We start from the raw sequence: 17,899 nt of genomic DNA on the forward strand, positions 1-17,899 counted from the left end.
GTTGCCTCAGTTCATTCAGGGCTGCTCATATGTCATTGCACAAAGACACTTTCCCTGACCACATATCTGAAATAGCCCCTATCACTCTTTTTCTTATCTTGCTTTATTTTTCTTCATAACATTCTACTTATATTATGTATTTGTTTACTTGTTTATTTTGCCCACTAGAATATAAGCTTCATGAGCACAAGACTTTTATTGCTGTTTCTCTGGAGCCTATAGCAGTGCCTGGCATATAAGGTACTTAATAAAAATTGGTTGAATTGATGACTAAACATTCCAAAGCATCAACTGCAATGTAATTTTAATGCACTGAAACTTTTCTTTGGCTTTCAAACTTCAAGTCAAAAGGCTTTCTTTATTTTTGCCTTTATTTTCGCTTACTTCTGGCCTAACATTTGCCACAATATTAAACTTTGGTAAACTTCTGTCTCCTCCCCTGATTTTCAGCCCCCACCCCCCAGGACAAGGACCTTCCCTAAGTCATCCATGCATCCCAAAGCCTAGCACAAGACCTGGCACGGGCAGCTGTTCAAAAATGCTTGGGGGGATGGAGTGGACAGAGGTAAGAGTGACAGTCACAGGCATCATTGCTTAGTGATTTATTCTCTTAAGGCTCCATCAGCAGGTGGAATGGAAGACCCCTCCCACCCTGATGCCTTGGGTAACCAAGGCATTATACTCCTTCACTGCCTTCTCTGTCTGGAGGACCCGCACATCAATGCCTTTTTTCTTGAGGTATTCCACAGTTGATGGGGGTACCTGGGAAGAAGGAAAAAGATGAGTAAATCAGGGGGAAGGGCCCCCAGGGTTTCTTTTCCTGGTATGAGGCAAGTATATTCTACAGAACTGGACAGTGACAACCATCACTCCTCAATCACCCAGCGTGTCACCAGCCCAGAATTTGGCAGTGAGTCCCAAGGAGTCAAAAGCCTTCTAAGAAGTTAACAGAAGTACCATGAAACATGTGCAGACAGCTCAGGTGATATGGAAACTGGAAAGAGGATGGATTTTGGAGTCAGTCTTGAATTTAAGTCCTTACTAGCATTGTGACTTTGGGTAAGTGAATTAAATTCTCTGAGCCTTTGTTTCCATGTATGTAAATAGGGATAACAATACCTGCTTACAGGGTTGGTATGAGAATGAATTCAGCTAAAGTATGTAAAACGTTAAATGTTTGACTCAGTCCAACCTGACTGATTCAAATCCAGATAAATGTTAAATGTTTCAGTCAGTCCAACCTGAGTCTAAATTCTAACTTTGCTATGTACTAACAAAGAGACCTTTGAAAGTCTTTCAACTGCAATTTCCTCCCCTATAAAACGGGGACAATAATACTTAAAATCAAAGGGTTGGTGTGAGGATGAAATTTTATGAATGTATGTACACTGCAGCTCAAACATCTTCTCAGAAAGGCCTTTCTTGATCACCCCATTTGGAGCAGCCCCTCATAAGTCACCATTTTCTTCACAGCACTTACTATGATCTGAAATTGTCTACATTTTTATTATCCATGAGGGCCATGAACCTTGTTTGCTTTGTTTAGCTTGTTGTCCCTGGTACCTAGAATAGTGTCTGCCCCGTAGAAGATGCTGAATAAATATTTGTAAACGAATTTATATAAAAGATTCTCAAGAGTGGCAGCTATTGGATATTTTCTCAACTCTGGCTTGCCTTCAATATTATTTTAAATAGATTTTAATTAGACTCTGCCTTGTCAGAAGGAGCTCTGAGTGAAATGTTTTTTAAAATGTCCTACATTACTTTTTTATATGTTTGAACAATTTTATAATAACAGTAGTCTTACAGATAGGGATCATTTTAATGGAGGAAAAAACTAGGTTAAACTAAAAAATATAACTAAAGGGCACCTCCATTGGTAGGGAACTGGATTTTACGACATCTATATAAAGGACAGAATGAGGTAGATCTCTATAAACTTATGTGAAAGGCTGTCCATAATGCAATAATGTAAGTGAATAAAAAGTTACAGAACAATATGTATAGAGCGATCCTATTTATGTAAAAACATGTATATCAGTATGTGTAAGTGTGTATATATTTGCAGATGCATAGAGAGAGCATTGGAGCAGTTACGACTGGGAAAGGGAAATCTTTCACCTTTTTAATTCTACATTTCCGCATTGACTCTTTTACAACAAGCATGTACTATTTCTGTAAGTACAATAAAAATAAACTTTCTTTTTCTGAAAGGGGAAAAAGGCTTAACTTGAATGTGCCCAAGAAAAGAAAAATTAAAAGTACTGTAAAAATGGAAAGTACTGTAAAAATCTAAAGAGCCAAATATTGATAGCTGTAGAGCTTAAGAGAAATTCCAGGATTGAGGAATTTCTGAAAAATAGTTGAAACAGCACAGGCCTATGATTAGAGACTGGAGAGTCCAACCCTGATGAGGAAGAATAGTGCGCAGCCATTATTTTATCCTGGGCCATCCCCTGGCTCAGCAAAATGAGGGTGCATGATATATAGAGATGAACTTCCAAGAAGGACATATCTCTAAGGTAAAGATCCAGGAGATTACCAGAAGTCCTCAGGAATGCTGTGCTCACCAATACCTACCTTCAAGGCCTCACTCATCCCTCGGCCAATGACAAGGATCTGCACACCCTTCTCGACAACTTCCTCCACATCTGCAGGCTGCACACCAGGAGAATGCTGGACATGGAAAGAGAAAGTATACCAGCTACCTGCTCTTTTCATCTTTCTTTGCGGTCAGCATTCCTGTTAGAGTCATTCATTCACCGAACAAATGTTTACTGAGGTTTACTCTAGGCCAAGCCTCACTAGGGCCCTGGGAATAGCAGAAGATACAGTACTGCCCTTATGGAGCTCTAAGTCTAGTGAAAAATATAGAAGACTACAAAGAAATTTCAGTAGTTTTACAAGTGCTACAAAGAAGTAATGTTCAGGGTGTAGTGAGAACATACAGAAAGGGCACCTAATTCAGACCTGGGGAGTCAGGGCAGGGGGTCAGGGAAGACACCCCAGAGGACGTGACATTTAAGCTGAGACCTAAAGGGCAAACAGGAATTAGCCAGGTTAAAGGAAATCAGGGGAACAAGGCATACCAAATACAGGGAATAGCATGAACTAAGGCTCAGAGGAAAGAGCAACCTAGTGAACTACAATTAGTTCCATATGACTGAAGTGTAAGTGACAAGTGAGTGGAAAGAGATGACGTGGGAGAAGAAAGCACCTGCACACCATGCCAAAACTTGGAAAGCTCCATACCGTTTCCTCTTTCTGAGCCCCTTTCCCACTTAACTCCAGGAAAACTTTGATGCTTTAAAACCTATCACTGTAAAGTCTTCCCAGATTCTCCCAGGGATATTTAAGGTAAGGTGTTTAATGAACATTAATCCAACGTTAAAGGATGGTGGCTTCTGAAACTGCTTCCACATCAGCAAAGGGGATACAGGAGTTAGAGTTTGGTAAATACCAGCCCAACTACTGGGGAGTGAATAAGAGTGGAAAATTGTCATGGAAGACATGCTGTTTTAATTGCATCTTGAAGTATGACTAGGAGTATGCCTTGATGCAGTGGTTGTAGAAGGGGTACATTCTAATCATCGTTAGACATGGTTTAGGGAAAGAGCTGCTGAATATACCAAGACAACAACAAATGTACCAAAGAAAGAAGGGTTTTTCAGTCTAAAAAGCTGATGGTTTAGAGAAGATAGGATTGAAATTTGTTATAAAAGGTAGAAGAACAAATATGAGTATTTTTATTAAATCCTGGAATAATAATATCTTACATGTTTACAGTTGCAATTTTCATAATACAGCTATAGAAATTATTCCATGTGATCTGCATTAATAGTAGCACAAAAGCATCCATTCTCCTTGTTTTATAGATAAAGAAACTGAAGCTCACAAAATACACATTAGCCAAGATGACACAATTACTAAGTAGCACAGTTGGGATTTGAACAGAAACATGTTAACCTTTGTTTAATGCACTTTATTAGAATACTGTAACCTAGGGAGCAACGTTGAAACTTGAAAGAACTAGCCCTAATGACCACAGAGTTGTGCTTAAGCCCAGTGCCCGGCCCACTGTAGGCACACAATAATTGTTACTTTAGGTGTAACCTGAATCTTCCCTAAGGCAATTGCCTGTCACCCACACACACACATGAGCTAAAAAAACAATAAAGGAGACAGACTGAAGTATTAAAAAATACTTGATTAACCCCCCTGAAAAGGCAGGAATAAAAAACATGAGGACAAACAGAAAACAAATAGCAGTATGTTAACACTTAAACATAACTGTAGCAGTAATTAACTTTAAGTGGACTAAATAGTTTAATGAAAGGCAAAGACTGAGTTAAAAAGCAAGACCCAACTAAACACTACTTACAAGGTATATACTTGAAATATAAAGGCATAAGTTGAAAGTAAAAGGATAAAGAAAGATATAAAATGCAAACACTAAGAAAGCTGGTGTGGTTATATTAATATCAAGATAGGAAGTATTACGACAGATAAAGAGTTTCATCTCATGATACTTAAAGGACCAATTCATTAAGAAAAACATAACAACCCAAATCTGTACACTCTTAGTGAAAGAGCTACAAAATATATGAAAACAAAAATAACATATCTGGGACTTCCCTGGTGGTCCAGCCGCTAAGAAAATGCCTTCCAATACAGAGGATGCAGGTTTGATCCCTGGTCTGGAAACTAAGATCCCACATGCGGCAGGGCAAATAAGCCCACGTGCCACAACTACTGAGCCTGTGTACCACAACTAAAGAGCCCCTGTGCCACAACTACAGAGCCCATGCACTCTGGAGCCACAATTAGAGAGGAGCCCACATGCCACAACTAGAGAGAAGCCCACACACTGCAAGGAAAGATCCTGCATGTTGCAGCTAAGACCCAACACAGCCATAAATAAATAAATAAATATTTAAAAAAAAAAACAAAAATAACAGAACTAAGAAAAGAGACAAAACCACTATAGTTGGATTTTTTTTAACATCTTTATTGGAGTATAATTGCTTTACAATGGTGTGTTAGTTTCTGCTTTATAACAAAGTGAATCAGCTATACATATACATGTATCCCCATATCTCCTCCCTCTTGCATCTGCCTCCCACCCTTCCTATCCCACCCATCTAGGTGGTCACAAAGCACCGAGCTCATCTCCCTGTGCTATGCGGCTGCTTCCCACTAGCTATCTGTTTCACATTTGGTAGTGTATATATGTCCATGCCACTCTCTCACTTCATCCCAGCTTACCCTTCCCACTCCCCACGTCCTCAAGTCCATTCTCTATGTCTGCGTCTTTATTCCTGTCCTGCCCCAGGTTCTTCAGAACCATTTTTTTGTTTTTTTAGATTCCATATATATGTGTTAGCATATGGTATTTGTTTTCCTCTTTCTGACTTACTTCACTCTGCATGACATACTCTAGGTCCATCCAGCTCTATGGTTGGAAATTTTAACAACCTTCTCTCAGTAAATGATAAAACACATAGACAAAGAGTCTAATTAAGGAAATGGGAACTTTTAGCAACACTGTCAGTTAATTTGACCTAATAGACATTTATAGGTTACTACACCCAACAACTGCAGAATACACATTGTTTTTTCAAGTGTACATGGAACAGTCACTAAGACCTTATGCTGACATAAGTCTCAGTAAATTTCAAAGAAATGAAATAACAGAGAATATGATATCTGACAAAATAGATTTGTTGATAACAATAAGATATTTAGAAAAGCCATAAATAATTGGAAATTGAGCAACAAAGTATTTTGAACTAAAGGGTAAAGGAAAAATACATGAAAATTTGTGGAATACAGCTATATAATGCTTATAGGCAAATTTATCACTTTAAATACTTATAATAGAAAAATAATTGTCTAAAATCAATGGTGTAAGCCCCCACCTTAAAAAGCTAGAAGAGAAGCAAATCATACTCAAAGCAAGCAGAAGACAGATAATAATGAATATATGTATGTAAATCAATGAAATGGGAAACAAATGACAGAAAAATCAACAAGGCCAAAAGTTGGTTCTTTCAAAAGATTAATAAAATTGAAACCATTGTAAGACTGATCAGGAAAAAAAGAGAAGACACAATTCATAAATACCAGGAATGAAGGGGACATTACTATAGATCATACAGATAGCAGAAGAATAATTTTAAAAATTGGGAGTAAATTTACACTAATAAATGTGACAACTTAGAAGAAATGGACAGATTTTTTTGAAAGACACAACTTATTAAAACACAAGAAGCAGAAAATCTGAATAGTCCTATAGATGTTAGAAATTGAATTTATAATTTAAAACCCTTCCACAGAAAAAATTCTAGACACATATGATTTCAGTGGTGAATTCTATTTTAAACATTTAATGAAAATCCTCAACAAAACATTAGCAAATCCAAGGTTGGTTCAATATTTTAAAAATCAATGTAGTTCACCACAAAGTAAAGAAGAAAAATTACACAGTTGTGTCAAATGATGCAGAAAAAGCATTTAATGAAGTTCACCATGTATTTATGATTAAAAAAAAGAAAACTCTCAGAAAACTAAACTAGAATAGCCAAGATATGGAAGCAACCTAAATGTCCATCGAGAGATGAATGGATAAAGAAGATGTGGTACACGCACTTATGGCCACCTAATCTATGACAAAGGAGGCAAGAATATACAATGGAAAAAAGATAGTCGCTTCAATAAGTGGTGCTGGGAAAACTGGACAGCTACATGTAAAAAAATGAAATTAGAACACTCCCTAGCATCATACACAAAAATAAACTCAAAATGGATTAAGGACCAGACACTATAAAAACCCTCAGAGGAAAACATAGGCACACCACTCTTTGACATAAATAACAGCAAGATCTTTTTTGATTCACCTCCTAGAGTAATGAAAATAAAAACAAAAATAAACAAATGGGATCTAATTAAACTTAAAGCTTTTGTGCAGCAAAGGAAACCATAAACAAAATGAAAAGACAGTCCTCAGAATCGAAGAAAATATTTGCAAATGAAGCAACTGACAAGGGATTAATCTCCAAAATATACAAACAGCTCATGCAGCTCAATATAGAAAAAAACCAATCCAATCAAGAAATGGGTGAAGACCTAAATAGACATTTCTCCAAAGAAGACATACAGATGGCCTACAGACACATGAAAAATGCTCAACATCACTAATTATTAGAGAAATGCAAATCAAGACCACAATGAGGTGTCACCTCACACCGGTCAGAATGGCCATCATCAAAAATTCTATGAACAGGGCTTCCCTGGTGGTGCAGTGGTTGAGGGTCTGCCTGCCAATGCAGGGGACACGGGTTCGTTCCCCAGTCCGGGAGGATCCCACATGCCGTGGGGCGGCTGGGCCTGTGAACCATGGCCGCTGAGCCTGCATGTCCGGAGCCTGTGCTCTGCAACGGGAGAGGCCACAACAGTGAGAGGCCCGCGTACCGAAAAAAAAAAAAAAAGTTCTACAAACAAAAAATGCTGGAGAGGGTGTGGAGAAAAGGGGACCCTTGTACACTGCTGGTGGGAATGTAAATTGGTACTGCCCCTATGGAGAACAGTATGGAGGTTCCTTAAAAAACTAAAAATAGAGCTACCATATGACCCAGCAATCCCACTCCTAGGCATATATCTGGAGAAAACCATAATTCAAAAGGATGCATGCACCCCGATGTTCACTGCAGCGGTATTTACCATAGCCAGGGCATGGAAGCAACCTAAATGTCCATCAACAGAGGAATGGATAAAGAAGATGTGGTACATATACACAATGGAATATTACTTAGCCATAAAAAGTAACAAAATAGTGCCATTTGCAGAGACGTGGATGGACCTAGAGACTGTCATACAGAGTGAAGTAAGTCAAAAAGAGAAAAACAAATATAGTATAGTATCGCTTATATGTGGAAATTAGAAAAACGGTGGAGATGAACTTATTTGCAAAGCAGAAATAGAGTCACAGATGTAGAGAACAAACTTACGGTTGCCAAGGGGGGAAGAAGGGTGGGATGAATTGGGAGATTGGGACTGACATATATACACTACTATGTATAAAATAGCTAGCTAATGAGAACCTACTGTATAGCAAAGGGAACTCTACTCAGTGCTTTGTGGTGACCTAAATGGAAAGGAAATCCAAAAAAGAGTGGAGATATATATATATGTATGACTGATTCACTTTGTTGTAGAGCAAGAAACTCACACAACATTGTAAAGCAACTATACTCCAATAAAATTTAATTTAAAAAGTTCAGGGCTTCCCTGATGGCGCAGTGATTAAGAATCCATCTGCCAATGCAGGGGACACGGGTTCAAGGTCTGGTCCAGGAAGATCCCACATGCTATGGAGCAACTAAGCCCGTGTGCCACAACTACTGAGCCTGTACTCTAGAGCCCACGAGCCACAACTACTGAGCCCACGTGCCACAACTACTGAAGCCTGTGTGCCTAGAGCCTGTGCTCCGCAACAAGAGAAGCCACTGCAATGAGAAGTCCGCACACTGCAACAAAGAGTAGCCCCTGCTCGCTGCAACTAGAGAAAGCCCACGCGCAGCAACGAAGACCCAATGCAGCCAAAAATAAATAATAAACAAAATTTTTTAAAAATGTGGTTCATATATACAATGGAATATTGCTCAGCCATAAGAAATAAATAATGCCATTTGTGACAATATGGATGGACCTAGAGGGTATTATCCTAAGTGAAGTAAGTCAGAGAAAGATAAATACTGTATGATTTCATTTATATGTGGAATCTAAAAAACAAAACAGAAATAGACTCATAGATACAAAGAATAAACACATAGTTGCCAGAGGGGAGGTGGTGGGGGAGATGAGTGAAATAGGTGAGGGACATTAAGAGGTACAAACTTACAGTTACAAAATAAATGAGTCGGGCTTCCCTGGTGGCACAGTGGTTAAGAATACGCCTGCCAATGCAGGGGATATGGGTTCGAGCCCTGGTCTAGGAAGATCCCGCATGCCGCAGAGCAACTAAGCCTGTGCACCACAACTATTGAGCCTGCACTCTAAAGCCCACGAGCCACAACTGCTGAGCCTGTGTGCCACAACTACTGAAGCCTGTGTGCCTAGAGCCCAAGCTCCGCAACAAGAGAAGCCACCACAATGAGAAGCCCACACACCTCAACGAAGACTAGCCCCTGCTCGCAGTAAGTAGAGAAAGCCCGTGCACAGCAACAAAGACCCAATGCAGCCAAAAATAAATAAATAAATTAATTAAAAAACAAAAAACAAATGAGTCACAGGGATGAAATATGCAGCATGGGGGATATAGTCAATAATAGTGTATGGTAACAGATGGTAACTAGACTTACCATGGTGATCATTTTGTAATGTATAGAAACATGAAATCATTATGTTGTGCACCTGGAACTAACATAGTGTTGTAGGTCAATTATACTTCAATAAAAATAAATAATAATTATTATTAATATTTTAAAAATAAACTAAACTAGAAGGGAACCTTCCTTAGGTAGAGGACATCTAAGTAAAACCTACAGCTAGCTAAACATTAAGTATAATGTTGAAATGTTAAACATTTTCCCCAAAAGATTGGACATAATAATTTACTTCCTTATTATCTCTTGGACCTGTCCATTCCTCTCCATCTCCACTGCCACTACCCTGGTCTAAGCTGTCATTACTTCTTATTTAGCCTGTTGCAGTAACTTTCTAACTGGTCTCCATAAAACCACTTTAGCCCTTTCCAATTAACCATTCTTCAAATTGTAGCTAGAGGAATCTTTGCAAAACACAAATCCACTCAAGTCACTCCTCTGCTTAACAGCACTCAATGGCTTCTCATTGCCCTTAAAATAACTGCCAAACTCCTTAACATGGTCTGTAAGTTCCCAGCTGCCTCACCAGTCTTACTGCATATCACTTTCTTCATGTTCTAGCAGGAAAACAGTTTGGCATTTTCTTAAATATGTACTTACGCAATTCAGCAATCACATACCTGGGTATTTATCCTAGAGAAATGAAAACTCACATTCACACAAAAACCTGTACATGAACGTTCATAGCAGCTTTCTATTGGGGGTGGGAGGAGGCGTTGTTAACTCTTATTTCCTAAACTTAGAAGCAGCATATCCTACTCTAGATTTTTTTTTCCAGTTTTATTGAGATATAGTTGACATACAGCACCGTATAAGTTCAAGGTGTACAGCATATGACTTATGTATATCATGAAATGATTCCCACAATAAGTTTAGTTAACATCCATCATCTCACACAGATACAAAAAAAGAAAAAATCATTTTTCTCTTGTGATGAGAACTCTTAGGATTTAGTCTCTTAACAACTTTCATATATATCGTATAGCATTACTAACTACAGTCATCTGTAGCAGCTTTACGTGTAGTAAACCAAACTGGAAACAACCCAAATGTTCATCAACAAATTGTGTTATAATCCAACAATGGAATACTATTCACTAATAAAAAAGGAACAAATTATTGATACCTATGACAATATGGATGAATCTAAAATGTATTATGCTGAGTGAAAAAAGCAAGTCTCAAAAGACTATATACTGTATGATTCCATTAATATGACAAATAAATGTAACGTGTATTAGGTCAATTGGCAAAATATTAATAAGGTCTGTTTATTAGATAATAGTATTGTATCAATGTTAATTTCCTGATTTTCATCACTGTTGTAAGAGAATGTCCTTGTTTTTTGGGGAAATACACACAGGCATTTAGGAGCAAAGGGATAGAATACAGCAGTTCAGAAAAAAGTCTATTGGAGAAGAGGATGATAAAGAAAATATGATAATCTTAACATTTGGGTCTGGGTAAAAATGGGAATTCTAATATTCCTGTAACTTTTCTGTAAGTCTGAAATTATTTCAAAATAAACAGCTTAAAAAATAACCCTGTAGTATTGGCAGGTTATAGATTAGCAGGAAGAGACCACATATAGGCACACATACCTACTCACTACTTCCTGATTTATTTAGCCAAGGAAACAAAGTTTAGCAGAAGCCAGGTGGCTACACAAAGCAGGAACAGATGCAGCCCATCTTTTCTGGCTTTCTCCATGTCTCTTGATTCCCTGTGGGGTGTACAACTACTGCTGACACTCTTCACTCAGTGAGTGTTCCAGAGCTGATAACATAGCCAGTCTCTCACACTAACACCTTTTTATGTTCTGACTTAACTTCATCAGCATCTTCTTAAGGAATTTACACTAAGACTATATGAGCTTACACTTAAGGGAATATCAGAGTGTTCTAAATTAGAACACCTGCACGTCAAAGAGTGAACCAAACTGATCAGCAGCAACGGGACTTCCTCATCGTGGGAGGGGATGCAGAGCTAGTGGCCAGGTGGCTCTGAACAGTATCTCTGCCTCCAGCTTTCCCTATTCTCCACAAAGATCAGAAGAGATTGGGGGGAGATTAGATTCTTTATCTCTAAAGTAATTTAGGTTTATATATTTAAAAAAATATATATTTGTTTATTTGGCTGCATCAGGTCTTAGTTGCGGCATGCAGGATCTTCGTTGTGGCATGCGGGATCTTTCATTGTGGCGCGCAGGCTCCAGAGTGCGTGGGCTCAGTGGTTGCAGTGTGTGGGCTCTCTAGTTATGGTGTGAGGGGTCAGTAGTCGTGGCACGTGCAGGCTTAGTTGCCCTGTGGCATGTGAGATCTTAGTTCCCCGACGAGGGTTTGAACCTGCATCCCCTGCATTGGAAGGCAGATTCTTAACCACTGGATCACCAGGGAAGTCCCTAGGTTTACACATTTTTAAAAGGCAAAACAAAAATGGGGATATTTTTTCATTTGATTACAATAATTGGTTCTTAAAGAATGCATCGATAAAACGATTGGATTAGATGCTTTTTTAGTTCTACAGCTCTGTGATCAATCCTAGAACCACCCTGAGCTGAACAGCTATGGTATGAAGAACTAACATTTTTTTTTTCTGGTACAACGACCAAGGTAAATATTTAACAGAATTACAAATCAGGGCTGGAGAGCTTCACCTGCCTTAAGTAAATGCATTTATCTGAAATACTGAATGATTCCTTCCTTTAACAAAGAATAGGGGCTTCCCTGCTGGCGCAGTGGTTGAGAATCTGCCTGCCAATGCAGGGGACACGGGTTCGATCCCTGGTCTGGGAAGATCCCACATGCCGTGGAGCAACTAAGCCCGTGTGCCACAACTACTGAGCCTGCACTCTAGAGCCCATGAGCCACAACTACTGAGCCCTCATACCTCAACTACTGAAGCCCATGCGCCTAGAGCCCGTGCTCTGCAATGAGAAGCCACCGCGATGAGAAGCCCACGCACTGCAATGAAGAGTAGCCCCCGCTCCCCGCAACTAGAGAAAGCCCGCGCACAGCAGCGAAGACCCAACACAGCCAAAAATAAATAAATTTATTAAGAAAACCCCCAAAGAATAGCATCTACTTTGAGGAGCACTGTGATCCCCAGGCTGTAAGAGCTCACATTCTAGTATAAGGAAACAAGGCCACTGCTCAATGAAGTGAAAGGTCATAAAAGAGTGCAAAACCATAATCCTCTGAAGATTCAGAGACTGCAGACAGCAGGAGCCCATCAGAGTTGCTGGAGCAGTGGAACTCAATTGGCTGTTGCGTGCTTTACTGCAGGCCCAGGGTGTCACATACAGAGTCATGAAAGATAACTGCAACAGCCTGTGGATCCAGGCCTTGGTGGGTGATTACTTACAGCCTTGCGCATAGGTCTGTGTTTGAAGCATCAGCCTGTTATTGAGGCATCCTCACCCTGCCACCAGCTCCCTCTCTGCTTCTTGCAATCCCTCCCGGCAAACCACTAAGGCTCTCTACCCTTAGTGAGTGTCTGATTCTGTTCCTCTTTAAGAGGCTTTCCATAACGTGTCAATGTTACGGAAATCTTATTGTGTTTTCTTGGAGGAAAGCTATTAGCATCTTTTCATGTGTCTGTTGGATATATGTACGTCTTCTTTGGAAAGATGTATATTCAGGACCTCTGTCCAATTATTAATTGGGTTATTTGTTTGTTGGTGTTGAGTTGTATGAGTTCTTTGTATATTTTATATATTAACCCCTTATTAGATACATTGTTTGCAAATATTTTCTTCCAAAGCCTTTTGATTTTGTTGTTAGTTTCCTTCATTGTGCAAAAGCTTTTTAGTTTGATGTAGCTACATCAGGGAAATAGAAATAAAAACCACAGTGCAATATCACCTCAGATCTGTCAGAATGGCTGTTACCAAAAAGATAGCAAATAGCAAGTGTTGTCGAGGATGTGGAGAAAACGGAACCCTTGTGCACTGTTGGTGGGAATGTAAATTGGTGCAGCCACTATGGAAAACAGTACGGAGGTCCCTCAAAATATTAAAAATAGAAGTACCAGACAATCCAGCAATTCCACTTGTGTATTTTTGCAAAGAAAATGAAAACACTAAAAGAATGAAATCTTGCCATTTGCGACAACAAGGATGTACTTAGAGGGTATTAAGCTAAGTGATATAAGTCGGACAGAGGAAGACAAATACTGTATGATTTCACTTATATGTGAAATCTAAAAAACAAAACAAATAAACAAGTAAAACAAAACAGAAATTAGACTCATAAACAGAGAATAAACAGGTGGTTGCCAGAGGGGAGGTGGTGGGGGAGATGCGTGAAATAGGTGAGGGAGATTAAGAGGTACAAACTTAACCGTTACAAAAGAAATGAGTCACAGGGATGAAATGTGCAGCATGGGGAATATAGTCAATAACAGTGTAAATATTTTGTATGATGGCAGATGGTAACTAGACTTATTGTGGTAATCATTTTGTAATGTATAGAAATATCAAATCATTATGTTGTGCACCTGAAACTTGCATAGTATTGTAGGTCAATTGTACTTCAATCAATAAATCTATCTATTGATAGAGTAAAGAAACACGACAACAAAATGCAATGCATGACACCTGACTGGATCTTGGGTTGGAAAGGAAAGCCAGCTATAAAAGATATTATTTTATTGGAACAATTGTTATAATTTGACTATGGAGTTGATGCTATTTAATATTATATAAATGTTGGATTTCTTGAGTGTAACATTATGATTATGTAAGGCAGAATGCCTTTGTTTTATTAGATACAGGCTGAAGTATTTAGAGTTAAGTATCATGATGTCAGTACTTACTTCCAAATGATTCAGCAAATACAGTTATTCAGAGAGAGAGAGAGAGAAAGCCACCGAAAGATAAATAAAGTAAATGTGCCAGAATATTAAAAACTGGTAAATCTAGGCTGATGGTATACAAGTGTTTATTATTTTTTTCCAATTTGTTATATAGGTTCAAAATATTTCAAAATAGAAAAAGGGGCAGGAGAGGTTCAATAGGCTTTTCAGGTCAACCACGTTTAGAAGGTAAATGGGAAAACACAAGCAAAAACAAACACACACAAAAGCAGAAAGGGTTAGGGACAGCTCAGCTCATCTATCTTTCCTTTTGCGTCCTAAGTACTAGAACCTTTAGTCTGATCAAATGGACAAGACTCTGAGAATTATGTTATGCTTTACACCTACTGCCTGTATTATATATAAAAATAAACCCACAAAATCGGCAATAGTTATAGAGGGCATTTGGGGGGAAATTGGAAGATAGGCTGTATACTAAATAGTAATATTGTATCAAGGATCATATCCTTATTTGTGAGAATGATATTGTGGCTATGTAGGAGAATGTTTATGTTCTTAGGAAAGAAATGCTAAAATATCTGCCATTTACACTCAAATGATTGGGGAAAAATGTGTGTGTGTGTGTGTGTGTGTGTGTTTAGAGAGAAAACACCAACGTGGCAAAGTATTAACAACTTGAAGATTTTGAGAAAGGGTGTGTGGCTATTTATTGTAATATTCATACAACTGTTTCATAGGTTTAATATTGTTTAAAATTAAAAGGTGGGACTAAAATCAACTACATGTCAATAAAAAAATTTTTTTAAATAGGTGGGGTAAAGTTTCCACATTTCCTTTGGTTCTCTTTAGGTGCCTGCTAATTGGTTTGGCTTTCTTTTAAATTTACACTTTTGTCATATCTTCCTCCTTGTCCCCTTTCAGCCTAACGAAAGGATATATAAATGAAAGACCTATGCATGTTTCCACATAGAAAACTCTTCTCCAATAAGATAGTTATTGCTTTAAGATAGAAATGAGTGAGGACAGTATGCAATAGTAGAAAAGTATAGGCTTTATAGTAAGACTCAGGTTCAAATCTTGGTTCCAAAAATTATTAGTGGTGTGACCCTGGAAATGCTATATTTGATCAGGCACACAGCAGTTGTTTAATGATTGGTAGAGATTTGGGAGTAGGTAGTAGTAATTATTATTTCAAGGACACTGGTTGAAGACAGTAAATTTTCTTGATATTTCCATTCTGCAATCGCTATATCATCTGCCCCTTCCCACCCTTAAACTGATAAAAAAGGAATCACAACATTAACCTACCTCAGAAGGAATGTCACAAAGTATAAAAAAATTTTTTTAATGACATTTATAATTAAAAATTCAATGCAGCCAACATTTACTGAGCCCATACTTTATGGGCACTGTGCCAAATGCATAGTTCTTGCCCTTAGGGAGTTCACCACTTAGTGAGGGAAACACGTAAATACACAGTCAGTACAATACAGGTGAACTGCACTAAGTGCTAAAATAGAGGCACAAAGTATTATAGGAATACTGAGAATGGAGTAAGCAGCTCATTCTCACAAGGATTATCAGGAAGTGCTTCATAGAGGAGATAAAACAAAAGCTAGGAATTAAAGGATATATAAGATTTCAACAGGTACCAAGGGGAGCAGGTCATTTCAAGTAAAGGAAATGGTTTTAGGGACTTCCCTGGTGGCACAGTGGATAAGACTCTGTGCTCCCAATGCAGGGGGCCTGGGTTCGATCCTTGGTCAGGGAACTAGATCCCACATGCATGCCGCAACTAGGAGTTCTCATGCCACAACTAAGGAGCCCACCTGCCGCAACTAAGGAACCTACGTGCTGCAACTAAGGAGCTGGTGAACCACAACTAAGGAGCCCGCCTGCCACAACTAAGACCCAGCGCAATCAAATAAATAAATAAATAAATAACAATAAATAAAAGGAAGTGGTTTTAGCAAAGGTACAGAGAATCAAAGATCATGGTAGGTTTGTAAGGGAATATGTATTTGGTATGGAATAGCTAGGTCTTCAGATGTATTATGAAATATAGGGGATGAGAATGAAGGAAAAATTTGGAACTGTATCATTGTTTTAAAAAAATGGCCCTGAACACTATCCTAAGGAGTTTTTGCTTAATTCTGAGGTCTATGGAAAGCCTTTGAAATTTTCTAAGCAGAGCAGTGACATGACTAGCTTTATGTTGGCCAAGTCGACAAATGTACTTTGTTGGATATGGTGGAGGAGAAAACTGGAGAAATAAAACTTCTGTCTGATGTTTCTTTTCTAGGTGACTGGGTGGATAGTGATTGCATTAATGGAGACGGAGAACACATGAAAGTACCTGGATATTTGTGGGGGGTGGGGAGGTAGGGAAAAGGAAATGAAATCAGCTTTGGATATGTTTGGTTTAAGTTGCCCAAGGAACAACTCATATGCAGATGTACAACATGTGATTGAATATTCTGATAGTTTGGATAACTGTTCAGCAAATATTCACTCTTTTTGCCCTCTTAGTGTGGGCAGAATATACTTCTGTGCCCTACTGATGTGGGAACTTACGTTGGTGAACCTGGGGCAAGCAAAGCCTTGAAATATACTTGGTCAGTGGGGCTTATGTTTGTGAGCTTCAGATAACACCATGAGAAGATCAGGTCCTGGCTAGTTCACTGGTCTAAGATGGATAAGAGACATATGGAGTACCCAGCCAGCTTGCCAACTGCAGCCTGGAGTAGAGCTGCTCCAGCTAGACCTATGAGCATGACAATAAACACTTATTATTGTAAATCACTAAGTTTTGGGTAGTTTGTTAAAAAGAATAGCTGAACAAGGGAATTCTCTGGCAGTCCAGTGGTTAGGACTCGATGCTTTCACTGCTGTGGGCCCAGGTTCAATCCCTGGTTGGGGACCTAAAATCCTATAAGCTGCGTGATCCAGCCAAAAAAACCCCAAACAAACACAAAAAAAGAATAGCTGAACAATACTACTATATATTTAGAGCATGAAAAATAACTAGAGATAATACCTCCATCAGGTCATGGCATAAACAACTGTAGTACTCTAGAGTAAAAAGAAATCCCCTAAACACTCTCAGGCAATTAATTCCCTCAAGGATTCCCTATTAAGCAGCATTTGATGTACAAATCAGAGTGTTTCATGTCCAAGACTTTTAAAAGAATTAATGCAGTCATTTCTATAGTTGAGAAACATACTGTAGAGCAGTATTATGTGCTAGGCGTGGTGCTAGGTAACTAAGGGAGAAAAGAAAAAACTTAAAAAGATCAAGTGTCTACTATGTGACAGGCACTGTGGTAGATGCTTTACAAAGATGAACATATTTAGTATTCAAAGCAACCACGTGAAATATATTATTTTCCAGGTCCCATCCCCAAGAGATTATGATTCAGTAGTTGGGAAGAGTGCAGGAGATACAGAACATGCATTTTAAACAAAGCTCTAGGTGATTCCGATGCAAGAGATCCATGAATCACACGAGAAATACTGAGTGCGAGAAAGAATGAATTTGCATGATGGTAAGTGGCATGCATTTTTCAAATTTATTCTTCCCAACCCATTTATTACTCTTACATGAAGCCATGACAAACAGACATTATTATTCTCCTTTTATAAACGGTTAAACTGAGGCACAGTCAGGCTATATAACTTGGTTAAGGTATCTAGTTAAAATG

General features: G+C 38.6%; 1 protein-coding gene across 1 annotated transcript in view; it reads right to left on the bottom strand.

Annotated features, from left to right (window-relative positions):
- Window positions 1-588: 588 nt before the first annotated feature.
- Window positions 589-17,899, bottom strand: part of AAMDC (adipogenesis associated Mth938 domain containing) — a 33,392-nt gene continuing 16,081 nt past the window's right edge. Inside the window, exons 3-4 of the mRNA XM_060018211.1 lie at window positions 2,581-2,676; window positions 589-762 (exon numbers count right to left, since the gene is read on the bottom strand). Of these exons, the coding sequence (XP_059874194.1) occupies window positions 622-762; window positions 2,581-2,676 (237 nt within the window). The 3' untranslated portion in view covers window positions 589-621. The remainder of the gene's footprint in view (window positions 763-2,580; window positions 2,677-17,899) is intronic.

The sequence above is a fragment of the Delphinus delphis genome, chromosome 8, assembly GCF_949987515.2.
Source record: "Delphinus delphis chromosome 8, mDelDel1.2, whole genome shotgun sequence".
NCBI classification, from domain to species: Eukaryota; Metazoa; Chordata; class Mammalia; order Artiodactyla; family Delphinidae; genus Delphinus; species Delphinus delphis.